General features: G+C 28.9%; 3 protein-coding genes across 4 annotated transcripts in view; 1 reads left to right on the top strand and 2 right to left on the bottom strand.

Moving 5' to 3' along the window:
* Window positions 1-22: 22 nt before the first annotated feature.
* Window positions 23-908, top strand: LOC117167593. The gene is made up of 3 exons (XM_033352647.1): window positions 23-340; window positions 401-638; window positions 706-908. The coding sequence occupies exons 1-3, from the start codon at window positions 176-178 to the stop codon at window positions 810-812; spliced, it is 510 nt and encodes a 169-aa protein (XP_033208538.1). The 5' UTR covers window positions 23-175; the 3' UTR covers window positions 813-908.
* Window positions 909-2,782: 1,874 nt separating this feature from the next.
* Window positions 2,783-11,627, bottom strand: LOC117167590 (cilia- and flagella-associated protein 58-like). Its single transcript, XM_033352644.1, has 11 exons — window positions 11,285-11,627; window positions 11,056-11,142; window positions 9,631-9,759; window positions 8,490-8,719; window positions 7,174-7,450; window positions 6,827-7,059; window positions 6,292-6,703; window positions 4,584-4,854; window positions 3,454-3,968; window positions 3,160-3,384; window positions 2,783-3,081 (listed from the first exon to the last, which is right to left on the bottom strand). Exons 1-11 carry the CDS (start codon window positions 11,318-11,320, stop codon window positions 2,815-2,817), a joined length of 2,682 nt encoding a protein of 893 aa, XP_033208535.1. The 5' UTR covers window positions 11,321-11,627; the 3' UTR covers window positions 2,783-2,814.
* Window positions 11,628-11,975: 348 nt separating this feature from the next.
* The window catches only part of LOC117182898 (lateral signaling target protein 2 homolog), a 25,364-nt gene continuing 19,123 nt past the window's right edge, over window positions 11,976-18,216 (bottom strand). For both annotated transcript variants that reach the window (XM_033376012.1, XM_033376013.1), the window contains exon 6: window positions 11,976-15,408. In XM_033376012.1, the coding sequence (XP_033231903.1) occupies window positions 15,128-15,408 (281 nt within the window). In that variant the 3' untranslated portion in view covers window positions 11,976-15,127. The remainder of the gene's footprint in view (window positions 15,409-18,216) is intronic.

Below are 18,216 nucleotides of genomic sequence, written 5' to 3'. Positions count from 1 at the left end.
AAGAAGGTCGCAATGAATTCAGCTTGACTGAATTTCATTCAGTTGCATACCGTTTTCAAAATTATTTGACGTAATGACTACATATAACATTTTGACTCTTCCAAATTTACCAGTAGATTAATGTTTTTCACGTAAATACAATCAACTTCAAAAGGGACTTACAAAAAAATAAAAAATGGGTCATTACGCTAGAGGCGATTCAAGAAAAGTTGGGTATAGTTCGGAGGATGATGAAGGTTATCATACACGAGCTCTTATTTCTGCGTCAACCATTCAAAGGATGTCTCATTTGAACTTAAGAGATAAAAACAACAATCGCGTGCGAGTGTCTGGTGAAGCTGTAAGTTAAAAAAACTATTGAAAGGAAGAAATGAGATTAAAAATACTTTTATTTTTGAAGCCATCACTTTTGACGTCAACAATCTTGGATGAAACAGATTGCCAATTTTGGGCTGAGGATGAATTGAGTAGTTCAGATTCAAAAAATAGATTGGTTTCGAGAAGAAAAAGACGTCGCAGTGTTTCATATCGAAATCGTACGAATATACAGAAAAGTAGATCTGCTTTATTTCAATCTTCGAGCTCGAATTCCAGTTCTTTGTATATAAAAATGTCAACAACAGTTCCTTCAACTACCTGTAAGCATTCATAGGTCCTACTAGATTAACTATTAGAAAGATTAATAAAAATCCTCCTATTTTTCAGTGCAAAAGCAGCGAAGGAAATATCGCCCCGAGAGACTAGCAAAAAAAGCAAAATTGGAAAGAGAACTTTTCTCTTTATTGCGAAAACTTGATGATACTAAAACTTGAAAGCTGAAAAATAGGAATTTTCAGTATAAAAATTGCTTATGCACCTAGAAATGTTCTCTAAGATCATTACCTGTAAATTAAAGCAATGTAAAAACATTTATTGTGTTTGAAAATCTTTTGAAACAAGCTATATCTTTTTGAACATGTTGAGGTACCTACTAAAAATAGTTTATATATATATATATATATTATATTCGGCAATTGAACCTGTGTGGCAAAAAATGTATGAACAACGCGGCTTAAAGAAAGGCTTAAAGAAAGGTAGCACGATAGCATAATTTTGAACAAATATTTTATTCGTTATCCATTCGACATAATTATTATTCAAATTGAACGCTTAAGATTTCCAATTGAAATATCTAATAAAAATAATATAAATTAAATTATAATATAATTACAAATTAAAATACGTAAATTATATCAAATAAAAATCAAAAGATTCCGATATTTAACCAAAAAATATTAATCTTCTACCAAAAGAGATCAATTTTTTAAGAAAGGGTTGAGTTTTCAAGTTAAAAAGTCAAATGCTTTATAAAACTTTCAAACCCAAGACAATGAATTTTTAACATAAAAAATTCTCCATACATGCAAAAATGAATTTCAAAAAAAAAAAAAAAAATACTTTAAGCACAAACATTTGCATTTTTAAACAAAAGGTTGAATCTTCAAGCCAAAGAGGCGATTTTTTTAGAAGACAGTTGAATTTTTCAATCTCAGAGGACGATTTTTCTACCCTAAGAAAAATAATGTACAACAATACCGTTACATTTTTGACCAAAGCAGATTGCTGCTTAATAGCATTGTTGATTTTTTAACCAGATAATACAATTTTCAACAAAATATTTGAGTTTTTAAATTAAAATTATGAATATTAAAAAAAAAGAAGTTCTAACCAAGGAGTTGAACTTTCAATCAAATAAAAAACATTACAATGGAACCAAACAAGACGAATTTTAAACAAAACAGTTGAATCCTCAAATAGAACAGATTAATTTTTAACCAGTTTCACTTTTAAACGAAAAAGATTAAATTTCTACCAAGAGATGAATTTTCAACAAAGAAAGATTTTCCCTTCAACAAGAGAGAAGGAAAATATCAAACAAATACGTAGTTGAATTCTTTACCCGAATGTATGAATTTTTAACAAAAAAAGTTAATTTTCAACCGAAAATGGAAGTTCAATTTTCAGTCCGAAACATTTTTTTTAACAATAGCAAAAGATGTTTCAACAAATTAGTTAAAGTTTCTAGCAAATAGATAGATCTTCAACCAAGCAGTTGCATGTATAACCATAAAGATAAATTGTCAATAAAAAATGTATTAGTTGAATTTTTAAATAAAAGCAATTAATTTTCAACCAAGATTTTCAATAAAAAATAGTTTTAAACAAGATAATTAAATTTTAAACTAAATAGTAGAATTGTTAACCTAAATAGATGAATGCCCAACGAAAAATGTAATATTAGACTCTGGAATTAATTCATCCATTAATTCAGTTCGCATTTGAGCGAAAAAAATAAGAAAAGAGGAAAAATCTGGAATGGTGCTAAACAAAAGGTGAACAGCAGAATAAGTGAAAGATTGGCAAGTCTGTGTTTAGATTATTTTCTTGCAAAATAGGGAAAAATGATTTTCCATCATAAGTGATTCTGGATATTACTTTTTATTTTCCAATAGCTATTCATTTGAATAATTGAATTACAAACCAAATTTACATATTTTGCAGCAGTTTAAAAGTATCACGATCAGTACCCTGACAAATAAACACATTTAAGAATCATTTTGTTTTAAATTAAAAATGCGAAAATGTGTATTTTCAACCTCCAATTCGAAAAATAAACAATAATATTCGGTAAAAATAGCAGGAGATACAGATTATAAATTAAAATAATTTAGAAATTAGATTTGTTTAAATTATTTATTTGTTTCTAAACATAATATTGCACACAATTTGCCCTCTTCGAAATATTTATGTACAATATACATATTCAAATACATTTTATGTGTTCAATTTTTGTAAATTAGTTGGCGTATTCACATTCATATTGAAACCTCCGCCATAAATTTTTTTCTCTGAAGGTGAAATTGCTGGCAGAATAGCTTCTGTCAATTCTTTCATTTCTAAATTCTTACTGAAGTTCTCTTCTCTCTTTTTCAATTTAAAATATTTGGCTTTAAAATCATTCAGCTCTTTTTTCAGCCTCTCAATTTCGAATGTTTGTTCGTTTGTCAAAGATTCAAACATATTCCTTTCAGCCAGAATACACTGCAAACGAAATAATTTGAAAACTGCAAGCTTTAATAGTAAAATGTAGACCCGAATCACACAAAATTTGCAACCTACCTTCATTTTGTTGCCTCTTTCTACCAGACTTTTTTGGGTTTTCGACAGAACTTCCACAACTTCTGGTCCAGGTTGTTTAATTAGCATTTCTCGAACGTTTGCATAGAGTTTTTCAGTATACTTGATAGTTTTTTCCTTATTTATCATTTCTGAAGACATTTTCAGAACTCGCTTTTGCAGAATTTGAACCTTTTGCAGCAGTTCAAAAGAATCAGGATCAGTACCCTAAAAAATAAGTAAATTTAAGAATTATTTCGTTTTAAATTAAAAATGCCAATAAACTTTATTGTTAACCTCCAATTTTCTCCATCGATGAACATTTAGCGGGTTCTGCAGTTCTTCCTCCAATGCAGTGACTTTTAATCTTTCCTTTGTCAAATTTTGTTCCAAATGGAAGATTTCTAATCTCAGGTCACTCGAATTTTTCATATTTTTGATCAAAAGATTTTTTTCACTCTGCAACTTTTGCAATTCTAACTTTAGTAATCTTATTTCATCGAGTTTCTGGGAATATTGGCATTCTTCACGTTGAATTGTTCCCTCTAGTACTTTAATTTTGCTGTAAAGAAGAGCAATCTCGTCATTTCTTCTTACGAGTTGAGTACCAAGAACATCACGTTCAACTAAAACAGCATCAATTTCCTTCTTTTGTTGATTAATTTCAATCTGAGCTTGGTGCTCGTTTTGTCTTAAATTTTTTTCTTCTTTCTTCATTTCCTCAATTTTATGCCGCAAGGACGACACCGTTTTACGAGTTGTTTGCAGCTCCACTTTTATGTCTTCTTTTTCTTTTTCTGCCTTTCCCAATACTGTAGAGAAAAAATATTGAATTGGAAATAAATTTCGTGATGCTTCTCAGATGCCAAAAAGAATTTCCAATTATTTGACATTTCAAATCGAAGCTTGCAAAACTAGACAGTTTCGAAATAAAACTAATTTAATATTGTATAATTCGAAAGTAGGTTTGAAAATGGAACAAATTTTATTTCGAGATTTTCAAAAACAAAGATAATTCAAATCGAATATTTTCGAACCATTTTGACTAAACGTTGAAACATTAAAAATATCAAAATTCGACAGATTGAAAAATAAGGACTAAATATTAATCAACTATTGAGACTTTTAAGTATGCTAATGCGCTTAATTGTCTAATTCTCAAAATTTCAAAATTGTTGAATTCGATTTTGAGCATCATGAATTTATAATCGTGAGTATTGAAAAGCATTAATTTGCCAATTTGAGTAAGAAACGCTCTAAAAACAAATGATTTTGAATATTTAAATCAACTAAAATTATTCAACAATTTTAATTCCAAATTCTATAATTTTAAACGATTTTTGTAATTATTTTTGATCATTTCCCGCTTTCTTAGCCCAGTGGCTATGAAGCGTCTTATCTCTGCATCCAGTTTTTAATTCACTCACAAAATTCTCCATTCGTTATGCTCGCTTCTTTTATTGTAACTTCTTCTTTAACTTGCTCGACTTGTTTATTTGCAACTTTCAATCTGTGCTTCAATTCTCGAATTTCGTCTTGTGTTTCCGTTAAATTTTTCACTATACTGATCTTTTCCGCCTTCAAAATTTCAAAGGAATTTTGAAGTTGTCGATACTTCGATTCGGACTCGTATAAACATTTTTTTAAATCTGATATCTCTGCTCTTTTCATTCTCATTTCGTCCATGTGGTCGTCTACCTATTTCAAAAATAAATATTTAGAGTAAAAATAAATAAATCTCATTTTAAATTAAATTTAAAAACAACAGAGTTGATGCCAAATCTCGATTTCGAAATTCCCTGACCTTTTCTGATTTTTCCTGGCAAGTTATTCATTTTCCCTGACCGTAATTTTATATGATAATGTGATATGAATATAATACATTTTTCTTTCAGGTATAATTATTTGAAATAAAATTGATGTGTATGTATCATATTGAATTTAAAACAAAAAGTTTAGAATATGAATTGCCATTAATACTTGAATTTGCCTCCGTCGAAAGTTCCACCGAAGAGTAGAAAAAAAGCAAAATCTAATCTTCTTAATCGACTTAGAAAAATGTAAAGGAAGCGTATTGAGAGGAATTAAAAAATGAAGGAATGCTACAGAAAGAATAGAAAGACAGAGAATAATGTCACTTTGAAAACGAAAATCCTAGTTCGTTTAATCGATCAGTTATAAATATAAAATAGTTATGTTAATAGGAATAATTTGTAGTATTGTCAAAGAATATTTTTATTATTCTGTTTAAAGAGAAATTAATTTTGTTTACCTTACACAACATTATTAAATGAATTTGTTATTGTTTATTACATTATTAAATCTATAATTTGTTTAAACAATATAAAATATTATTAAAATTACTCCGCCGTTATGGCTAAAAAAATTGAAATTTCCAAACTTATATTCCACAAAAACGAATAGAAACTTTGCATGTGCACATATTTTGTGGACAGATTGGAAGGAATTAAAATAATTGAAAATATAGCATGTAAGTATGGAATTAAAAATAACCATGATATATTCACCTGCATGGAATACAACACAAGTGTCAATCGTTAAGGAAATAAAAAAAGATTGGTTTCGGAGATAAACCTATTATTTCATTGGGCACTTCTCCCAATGGAAAATTAGCACATTCAAAAAATCAAATAATGCTCAATCTTTCGTTTAAATCTGAAAATATGAATTTTTCTCTATTCTTCTCTTAATTCTTAACGGGAAGGCGGTTAAGATTTCAAGTCGAAACAGTTGAATTTTCAAACAAAAAAGATTAAAATAGTTAATTTAAAAAAAATATACCGAACATTAATGTAAATGTTCGGTCTATTTTTTTTGTTCATTTTTGAATTTTCAATAAAATGGTTCCACCAAGTACTAGTATTTTAGACTTAAAACATGACTTTATAACAAAATAGTTGAATTCTCAAGAAAACAATTGAATTTTAAACTAAATATTAGAATTTCGAATTACAAAAGATGAATTTTTGTTCAAAAATATAATAGTAGACTTTTTAGTTAAGAAGAATAAACTTTCAACTAAAAATAATTGGACTTTCTTCTTGGGTTCTATTAATTCAGTCTATATTTAAGCGTTTGTAGCAACCTTTAAACAAAGTTGAAATCATGTTTTACCTGAGCTACAAGTTCCTTTGTCTCATGAGAGTATTTGTCTCTTTCTTTCTCAAGATACAAGATCTTTCTCTTTGACACATCAATAAGTTGCCCAACATCTTCGAGATTCGTCTCCATTTTTTTTCGTATTTGATCTTGGACATTTGCTTCCAGTTGCAAGGATGTAATCGTTTCTTTCAAGTTTGCTATCGTTTTTCCTAAACTTTCCTTTTCACGAATAGCTTTGTCTTTCAACTTTTTCTCGTCCTCAAGGAATTTTTGCAGAGAATACACTTCTAATTCAGCATTTTTGTGACTAATTTGAGCTTGCTTTAATTCATCTTCAATTGAGTTTCGCATTCTGTCTATCCTAATAACTTTTTTCGACATGAATTCCTTCTCTGATTTGTATTTCGAGATTTCATCACGTATCCTAAAATTTGTGGAAATTCATAATATTTTATACGATTAAACTTGTTTAAATTTGTCATGAGCTGATTCATATTCAAAATAAATATTGAAAAACTATATAATTTGAATTTATTTGATAAATTACTTTTGGATTTCCAGTTTCATGATATCATTATCCCTCCCACTTTCGGCCAATTTCTTTTCAAGATCATTTTTCTGGGCATTCAAACGATGAATCTCTGACTGCATATTCATTTCCTTCATGAGAAGTTTATTATTCTCCTGTTGCAAATTTTCATTTGCATGTTTTTGCTCCTTGAATTGAGTTTCCAGTTTTGTGGATAGACTTCCCACGGTTTTTACTGACAAACTTGCAGTCTAGAATTAAATAGAAGATTGGCTAAATTGTTGGTATGTTTTAAACCAATTGGCGAGATATACCTACTGGAAAAAATCTGGAGATTAAGCAGCTCGTCCTGGTTCCTCCTTTACCTGCAATTCATTGACTTTTGTCTTTATTTCCTCTTGGAGTTGCTGGATAATTTCCTCGGCTTTTTCTTTAGCTCGTCGCTCTTTAGAATACTCGTTTAACTGTGCGTCTAAATTTTCTTGAGTTTCCGTCACTTGAGTTTCAAGCTTCGTGACCCTCTTTTCAAGTTCGCTGTTGTACTTTGACGTGGCTTTTACGCGTTCTCGTAACGTTTCAATCTCGCTCGTTAGCTTGTCACGTTCGGGTACCAAACCTTCCTTTTGTTTGCCCACCAATGTTCTAAAATCGAATCAATTTAAATTATTTATACAAAGGGGCCGTTCAAAAACTACTTAAGGCTATTTTTTAAATTCTTTCCACTCCTTACCTTCATTTGAAAAAATTAAACTTAATTAAAATATAAAATAAACTAACTTATAATAAACCTACTTATTATTTTAACAGACTGCACATCCCAAAATACTCTCGAATCAAAGGAAAAGGGGTGATTTTTCACGAAAATGAGAAACAAATTCTTTAAAGTAACATTGATATATAAGAACCATATCGAATTCCATATGAAACGCCAATGATTTCAAGCCGAAATATATTGCATTTTCAACAATATGTTTAAGAAAACCGAAACATAAATTTCCATCCAAGAAATATAATTTTTCCGCCAAATATGTAGTTCAATTTGCAACAGAGAAAAAAATTAATTTGAGACCAAGTACTATCATTTACAATCAAATAGTTGAACTTTTAAGCCGATGTAGCGAATTTTTAATAAAATAGTTCTTTTTTTAAACTTAAAAGAGGAATTTTCCACCAAATAGTAGAATTTTTGAACAAAAAAGATGAAACTTTCACCGCAAACAGTTGCATTTTTAACAAAATAGTTGAATTTTCAAATAAACTTGTTAAATCCTCAACTAGAACAAATTAATTTTTAATCTAGAAGATGCAATTTTAACAAAAAATATGACATTTTTTCCAAAGGATATGAATTTTCTACCAACAAATATGAATTTTCATACAAAAAGTTCATGCTCAATCCAACAGTTGAACTTTCTACTAACATAATAGAATTTTGTACCTAAAAAGACGAATTTTCAAGAAAACAGTTTAATTTTTAAGCCAAAAGTATGAATTTTCTACAAAGTATTTGAATTTTAAATAAAAAAAGTTTATTTTCAAACAAATAGTTCGATTTTCACCTTCAAAACGATCAATTTTCAACAAAAAATGGAAGACATAGTTAAATAATAAATTTAGATTATAATTATTTCTTATTACTTTAAAATAAAATAATATTTTATAGAATTTATTTTAAACTTACACTTGTTCCGAGGCTAATTTATCTTTTTGACTAATATCCTGCTGTAGTTTCTTGATAGCATCTCGTAGATTTTCTATTGTTTCTTGAGCATTTTGCTCTCGAGAATGAGCAGCGTCCGCCAGTTTCAATGCGTTGTTGATTTCCTGTTTTAGCTTGCTGATATTTTGTTCGTCGACTTCGACGATCTTTTCTAGATCTTCTATTCTTTCCGCATATTGCATTGATTCTTCCTGGTCAAATGTAAACCATTTATAAATATACTAACTTTACAAATAGATATACATATTCATTTTCATTTAGGGCAAAAGTGACTGACTAAAAAAAAATAAAGGGTGGTTACTTAATTCTCTAAAAAATTCTCACTCAATACAAAGCTCAATCAAAGTACTCAGTACTTTGAAAACATTATTGCCAATTTTTTGTGTGTACAGTTATCGATAACAAATAATAATTTGAAAACATATTGTAGAATAAATAATTGTTTAAACAAGTTCCAATTTTTTAAAATGTATGAACAAAAATAATATGTTTTGTTTCGAATTGGTTAATGGAACACTTATTTCAAATTTAAAAAAAATGCCTTCCACATCTTTTCTTGATTCGTTTATAGAAACTTTACAACTTTCAATAATGCTAAATTTGCATTTTTGACTTTTTTTAAGCGGCCTAAGGACCAAGTTGAACAAATTTTTAACTTTCCAAAAATTGTGAATGAGAATTGCATTAAACAAATACAACAAAATAATTTTTGTTGGTATTTCAAAAAATTCGAACTTAATAAAAAACTATTTTTTCTAATATATGATTTTGTATTATTGAATGTTATCAAAAACTGCCCACAAACATAATTTTCAATAATTTTTGAACCCATAGAAAAAATGTTTCAAACTTCAAAAACTTTCAACCCCTCTGTAATGACAAAAAGTAATAGCTATAATTTTTATGAAATCACGGTTATCATGATATGATAACTCAACTTTTGCACATACGTTCTGAACCCTCTCCTCCCTAAACCATTAAGTAATGCATGGACGACCCTATGCTGAAATATCACAAATTTAAATTAAAATGGTAGAAATTTAGTAATAATTTTTTTTCAAGTCTGGATAAAACAATAAATTTACTGCATAAAAAATCTTACCTGTAACAGTCTACACTTTTCTGACAATTCATCTTCATTTTTATGAGTCTTATATAAAGATTCGAACAGTCTTGAGTATTCTGCTTCGTAAGCAGCCAGTGTTTCATTGCTTTTCATGTCTTTTATAATCTAAAAAACAATTTATTTATTTTATAGATAAAAAAGAAATGCATTTTCAAAATTGATATGCAATTAGATAATATGTTAATAATATTACATGGATCACTGCGCAAAAAGAGCTCAAAATAGAAAAAAAGGGTAACTTTTTCAGGAAAAATATTAAACATTTACTTTTACACATAGAAAAGAAGAAATAATCTTTTTCTAAGAAATTTTATATTTTAAAATAATATTTTAATGATTTGTTAAGGATTTTATTTATTTTTTAATTGGATATACTTAGGTCATTGGAGAAAAAAAAAATACAACAATAAAATTTCTTAAACCATTTTTATACGTATAAAATCGTTCTCATACTATGAATATTTTCTTCTTCAAAAATGTCTCGTAATACTTATAAAAGGTCGTAATTAAATTACGCAACCCCACATGTCTAACAAATCTACACAGTGTCTGACCCCCCTCCACTAAGTATAATTAAATATTTACTTCCAAGATTTTTCATTTTGTCCTTATTATAATTAATACAAGAGTGTAAAATTTAAACTACACCCTTTAATGCTCTCAAACTTAAATTAAATATACTTCAAATTTGACCACCCGGGATAATATTTAAATTTACAAAATATTTAATTTTTATAGATTCAACGTAGAAATATTTTATTAAAGTTTAATTTGATCAATTTCAAGCTAAGGTATAGTTTAGTTTTGAATTAATCAAATCGATATTTGTAAATTTGGTGTTGGTAAAAGTCTACGCTTGTCACATGTTCAACATGTTTTAAAATGTTTCAGCTTCAAGCTTTTTTTAAGAGAGTTTATTTTGAATGGACCATTAAAATAAATTTTAGCACTTGGAACCTTTTGCATTTTTACAATTATATTTATGTACCAAACGTTTTTTAAATTTTATACTCGATTTACGTAAGTTCTTTAACTCACACAGATGCATTTTATGATTTTCATAGACGTATCTAATGTTGTAAATTATAGCTGTATCTGAATTTTTTTAAATCGTAAATATTATTAAACTTTTTTGATTTAAATGTAAGAATTTAAAATTAATTAGGGTAGATAATTCTGCAAGTTAAAATAATAAAACTTCACTACACGCAGTAGCATATTCTACTTTTCAATAGAATAATTTTGAAGAGATAAAACTGACCTATGTAAAATTTCCCGCAAAAGTCAAATATCGAATATTTAAAACAGAAAAGGGGAAGTTTTTCGAGAATGAAGGAAAAATGGAAATAAGAGAAAGACTACGATCCTTGATATTATTAACCAAAAAGTCTAGAATTTTACCCGTGCAAAATCTTGTTCCAAAGTACAAAATATAGTTCCAGCCGAACTTCCCTCAGAAGATTGTTCAGCTTCTTCACTTCCACCATCCTGCAAAACAAGTTGAAATTTTTGAAAAACTCATCTTTGTAGAAATTGAAAAGAAAATTTTAGCATTAAATTTTGACGATTCAAAAAGACTTTTTCAATTAACCGAAAATACAAGTATGGAATAAATTACAATATTACGTACCCTCTCCAATTCTGTATTCATCTCCATTTCCATCATAATTACTGCCTTTTTTCAATTACACCTCCAAATGTATTTAAAAAACGTGAATTTTTTGCCGTTCTTTAAAAAACTCAAATTAACTATGCTTACTTGTATAATAAATAGTATTTAATTTTAAGGTTAAAAATTTCTAGATGCGATCCATTTTACTTTTTCTCTCAACTTGTGTGAATTAAATTACAATTGAAAATAAGTAGACATGTAAATCTGCAAGCAAATCTAATTTGATTTTTGGGCCCATTTATTCTAAAGTAACTCAAAATAATTTTTAGATAATTAATAGTGACCTGACTTTTACTGTAAACAAAGCCACTTTAGGTTGTAAGATATGTATCGAAATTTAACTGCGATTTGTTGACTGGATTCCATGACGACGAAGGAATTTGTAAAGATGATCCTATGGAATTCCATTGCCGCCAAGAAAATCCATAACACGATATGCTGTAAATGTCTTGCATGAAAGTACTTTTTTTTATAATTCTAGATGCAAAAAATTAATATCAAATTTTATTAAGATTTTTATATAACCTAAATAAAAAAGTTGAAATATTAAACAAAATAATCTGCAAAGTATTCTTTCAATCTCTATAAATTCACTCTAATCTTGGAAAATATAACGTGAACATTGTTGTAATGACAATTACCATAAAATCTTGAATAACAAATTTTATTTACATTCTGTATCTTTAAAAGTTCATGACCAAAACCAGAGATTACATTAATCGCATAATATGTCGGTGATACGATTCTCTCTCACACAATTATATGCATTACACTCAATAATCACAAACATCTTGTTTTTGCACATACAGTTTTTTTACTAAGAAAGTGCCTTTTTTTCTGACCTCTTTGCATTTGCATCGTTCCACTGAATTTCAAAATGTTTACTAAACCTTACAAAACAGGAAATAGTTGGCTGAAATAAAAAAGCCTATTTATTTTACTTAATGTCACCAAAAGTTACTCTTAGCAGTAAATATTACACATTAATACTGAAACTATCATTTTTATACTTTTCTAAAGGGATCGATATTAATGCAATTTTAAGAGAAAAAAAATATATATATACACACGCACACAGACACAGAAAAATAATATAAAAATAATTCAGAGATACGCTCTACAACTTCCGTAAGTCCAAATCTCTTAACTAATTGGCATATTACACATTTATTGAATATTTTATCCTTTTGTTTCGCAGGATAATTCTTTAATATTAGGCACAGGGAGAAATTGGGTAGTTTAAACATTTCAAAATGTTTTTCGCTAATGAAAATAAAAACAAAGACAAGTAGAAGATCGTAAAACGGAATTGTTTATAAATTTAATTCTCACAATACTCTCAAATCATTCATTTTGTGAAACAATACTTTCAAACATATTTTCGCAAATTACACTGCATGCATCCAATATCCACTTTTGATCCATTTTTTATCGAAGAACCATTCAGGAATTCACTTGGGTTTTTACCTCAAAGAACAAACTCCATATAAGGCTTTGTGTAAAAAATAATTCATCCATTTTCAGGATTTCGATTTTTCGCATTTTTTTCAAGCTTTATAAACATTGCTTAATCTGTCTTTTTTGTAGCTTACGATTATAATCATGCAATTTTTAGCTTTCTTATACAAGAGAAAAAGCTCCGCTTTGGGCACGTGAATTTGATAACTTTTATCAGCAAAGATGCATACATGTTACACACATTCGAGAAATCCAACTATATATTTGAGTGTTTCATTTTGAATTAGTTTTTGACGATTTTATCGTCGTACCTGAATCTACAAGTTTCTCATCGCCATCAAAGAATTAAAAAATAGTACACTTCTAAACGTTTTTACATTATACGTACGCAGTTTTCATCATCACATTTCGAGTCTGATTTAAAACTCTCTTACTTTTTCGTATCAATAAAAATGGATAAAATAAATGTCTTTTCGAGCTTTTAAAAACCTTCTGTTTTGAGACTTTTTAACAAAAACAAATTGCCACAGTGACTATTATTGGAATTCTTCTCTCTCGATATGGATAAAATTATTTACACCTCTGAAATTATAAAAAAAAATAGCGTGTAAACACAGGTATGCACACTACTAAATCGTCCATTTTTTTATCATCCGGACTTTACAAAACATACATGTTCAATCTGTGCAACAGTGCCGTGACTCGATAAATACGACACCACTCGCTTATTTAATACAATTTTAATTTACAATTTTGAATACAACGGAAATGGACGCTCAACGAGTGAATTTTAAAAGCCTAAATTCTAAAGTTTATGAAAAAGTGTAGGCCACAATTCGCGTTTTATCGACAGCTTTCAAGGAAATATTTTTTTTTTAAATTTCTAAACTTTACTAAATTCAGAGAGAATGCAATTTACGAATAACCTAATCTTATTTAATTTCATAATCGATAAAAAGTCTAGGCGTTGAGTTAGTCGCGAAATATTTTGACATCTACATTCAAACAGTCTTTTTTTATCCAAATGCACATTTTCTGCCGGGTATCTACCAAAAATAAAATATCTTTAAAAAACAAGACCTTCGGAAATATAGAGACTATTTATTGTTGATCATTTTTTAATTTAGCAAATACCCGTTGCAGACAGTTGTGTGGTGCTTAGAAATGATTATTTATTCTCAGGATGTCTACAGATTGTGAGTCAACTTACAAGCTTAAGATTGCACTTAAATATTAAACTTAAAGAAATTATTGACTTAATATATCTTTTATAATTTCCGCGATCGGTAGACATCCTGATTCCAGTAAAATCATTCTTGATACCTAATACTTGAATAATTCGTCACCTTCATATACAAACATTTTTTTTTCATTTTTTAATACCGCTATGCGTATTTACGTATGTACATTCAATCACTCACTGGATTATGCGTAACTAGATTAAAGAATTAAAATCGAAAGTCATGTCTGATCAAACTTTCCAGAACTTGTGGAAAAAATCAGCTAGCCAAAGTCGTTGTTTTACAGTAAGAACGATTCTATAATTATTCTAATAACGATCAAAGAATCTACTCTCGACGTGACTTGTCACACAGCTTCCATTTTCCCTTTTCTAATCACTAGTTTCTTTTTTCTCTCAGAGAAATGACATATAAACATGTTAAATTAATGATTGTTAGCGAATCGACGTAAGCGTTAAATTTACAAGCATATTTCTACCACGAACTACGATTCGAGAATAAATCGCAAAACGCGAGCCTCGTTATTCGCCATTTTTCATACACCGACTTTGGTTGTTGCACACACTTTCCCCCCTGCGTGTTTTCAAGAAAATTATCAGTTGGAATTGTTCACAGATTGCGAATGTCGTTTATTTGTACAAGATCTTTGAGTTTTTCATGACTTTTTTTTATATACAATAATAAATCAATAACACAGCCCAAACTCATTACTAACTTGCTTTTAGATACAAATAATCTTCATCCGAAATAGACATCTTTTACCGGTACCTCTCGATTGTGAAATTTTTCTCTATAATTTTCCTTCAGACTCGCGAGTAAATTGTGTGAAACCTTTCTGTCGAAAGTTGCGTTGAAACGAAATTTTTTTTTGTCCTTACTTGTGCCTTTTAATTTTAATCGATTGACTCCTTAAAAAAAGAGAAAAATCAAGATATTAATTATAGCATCGAGTCCCCGATTGAAAAGGTGGTCCCGTTTTAAAAAAAGGCCTCGTTTAACATGCGTTTATTTTTCTCTCGTGGGTTTCAACGATCGACAAATTTCATTTCAACAGCAAGAGTCAGCGTACAATTACCCAAGACAAAAATCACATGGAAAACCTTCAGCTGGTGGGCGTCACCTGAGAGACAGTGAATGGTGTCACTTGGTATAGGAAACACCTATTGCAAACTCGCACTGGCTTTGTGTGTCCATAACGTGGCAAGGGGACATTGTTGCTGCTGCAGCGGCCACAAAATACATTGCCACAATTTCTACAATGATGTCTGCGTCGTACAACTGTGAATCCCGCCTGGCAAGCCATGCACCTTGGCGCATCATTATCCGGAACCCACGCTGGAGCCCGCTCCACACATTCCTCGCCTCTTTCAGTCGTGGGGGAAACTAAAAAAATGCACATTTCTATTAGTGATCAAGTAGGCACAATTTTCTGCAATAGTTCAACGCCGTTTATTCAGGATGGCAATTCAAGCTATAGATAAAAATTCCCGGCTGACTTTTGATCAATCAAAATATTAATTATACAATTCTAATTCAAGGTGTCCGTTTTAATCGAGGATACAAATTCTCAGCTATTTCCTGCCCTGCCATTTCAAATACTCTAAATTAAAGAATAAGTAAATAAATTTATAAATGTTGAATGCTAAATTATTTGAATTTTCAATCCTTGCAAATTAATAATTGTTCAATTGTTATTTCTGGATAAAAAATCACGTCAGTTTTGAATATTTGAACCATAATACCTCATTTTAGATTAAGGGTTCAACGTTGCTAAATATTAAGTATATTTTCACTTCAATCACCAGCTAAATTCATTTCGTAGATTGCTGAAAGGAAAACAAGGGACTGCATGGAATTCAGTTCATTTTTGCCCTATTTTGCTAATATCTTCGTAAAGGCTCAGTTTTTCTATATAAGTGTATTTGAAAAATAGTTTTTATTTTTTAATTACTCTTTAATGAAATAATAAAATAATAATAATAATTATTATTATTATTCACAAAGATATTACAGAAATAAAATTTTGTTCCGTGCATTTGGTCCATTGTTTTGCCATTAGTTTTTAACGAAGTGAAGTTAGCTGATAGTTGCAGCGAAAATATCTAATTAAAAAATATAAAAAGTTTCAAAGTGGATCGGTTTAACATGGAATATTTTATTCTAAAACAATATTAGAATGTTCACATTATACTTTTATATCGCGGAAGTGATCGAAACTGAATAAATTATATATTTGCAGAAAAAATATAACACGACCGCTTATGGCACTTGCCAAAATTAAATAAGTTTTTCTCGAAAAGCGTTTTCAAAGTTCCATTTTCAAAAGTGCCTCAGTAACAAAAACTATAATTTTATCATGCCAATTATTTGCAATAATAATAATTGTTATTATGCTCAAAATTCTCAAATATACCTATGCAAATTATAAAAGGAACCGTAATTTTTTAATGAAACATGATTTTCAAAATCTTACATACATGTAAAATCATCTTCGATTTTTTAACGGACATAGTTGGTAACAATAAGCATAATTCAAAACACATTTTTTCGAAGAGAGAGACGATATTTATTGTAAAATTATAATAAAGTATAAAAAATTCCCGGTTCAAAAAAAAATCTAGGCTATTTTCCCGTGCTCGAAATTCAAGGATTATTAACAAACCTTGCCCATGATCAAGAAAAGTGTCAATTTTGAATAAGAAATTTTTCTCCTTAAAACGTTTTAACGCTTTATTTTGTACCCATAAAATTTTTATTACATTAAAATTAAAATGTCTCAATCGAATTGGAATAAAAATTTGAAATTCTTTTTTTATTTTAATTTAAACAATGTTGGATTAAACACATGAAATTGAAAAAAATGGTAAGGAAAAAATTGGATATACCTACTATCGGCGAGAAAACTATAGGCATCTGCCTTTGAAGCTTAACAACAACTCAGTCACAAAAAATGCCAGCGCAACAAAAACACAGTCATATAAAAGCTGAAAGCGTTCTACATAAATGAGCTTGAAGACGTTTTTATAACAAAAATTTTGTGCTTAGCAGACTGAAACATGTAAAAAAAAAGTAAGGATTTTCGGATACATTTAAGAACAGTCAAGTTTAGAGCATTATTTCTTATACAAGGGGCCATGGGAAAAATTTGAAAAAATTCATGAGTATGAGGAAAACTGTTGCCAACCAGTTGCAGTTGAGAAATTAAAAAAATTATAATAATTATTGGTTAAAAGTACAAAAATGTGCAACTATGTCACTTGTTATCAAAAAAAAAAAAATGTCTAAAAATATCGCGATTTTCACAAAAAAGAAGACGAACACGTCCTTCCGGGCGATTGAAAATAAATACAGAGCCTATCCGTTACAGTTTGCAGTTTGAATCGCTTTAATATCTGTATTAGAACTGAAGATAATATAGTTGCACATTTTTGTACTTTTAAGCAACAATTTTTATAATTTTTTAAATTTCTCAACTGCAACTGGTTGGCAACAGTTTTCCTCATACTCATGAATTTTTTCAAATTTTTCCCATCGCCCCTTGTATAAGAAATAATGCTCTAAACTTGACTGTTCTTAAATGTACCCGAAAATCGTTACTTTTTATTACATTTTTAAGTTTGCTAAGCACAAAAATTTTTTTACATAAACGTCTTCAAGCTCATTTACGTAGAACCCTTTCAGCTTTTATATGACTGTTTTTTTTGTTGCGCGAGCATTTTTTTTTGACTGAGTTGCTAAGCTTCAAAGGCAGATGCCTATAGTTTTCTCGCCGATAGTAGGTCGTGGAAAACACGTTCATGGCGAAATAAAAAGCCCGAGAAACCATCAAATTTCTGAAATAAACATTGTAAGTATAATCATATATGTCTAAGTATTTCATTACATAAGCATACCTCATTATCTCTTTCCAATTTAAAAATAGATCAAATTTCAGCGCATAAAATAATTTACGCTAGAACTAAAAGGACGCGCGGGGTCCTTGTAATCACGTCTCTGGATTTTTAATTTATAACAATAAAAATTTATATTTTGAAAATACATAATAAAGAAGTTTTAAATGTTAAGAATCTTAGGTACGAATTTTTTTAAATTAAATAAATTGGAATTCTTTTAAATCTTTCAAACTAACTTAATATCTTTAAAATTTATTAATTTAACTTTTTTTAAATTAATTCACTTATTAAAGTTCTC

The sequence above is a fragment of the Belonocnema kinseyi genome, chromosome 2 (assembly GCF_010883055.1).
Source record: "Belonocnema kinseyi isolate 2016_QV_RU_SX_M_011 chromosome 2, B_treatae_v1, whole genome shotgun sequence".
Lineage (NCBI taxonomy): Eukaryota > Metazoa > Arthropoda > Insecta > Hymenoptera > Cynipidae > Belonocnema > Belonocnema kinseyi.
The sequence above is the reverse complement of the archived record's forward strand: the minus strand, read 5'-3'. Positions and strand labels throughout refer to the sequence as shown.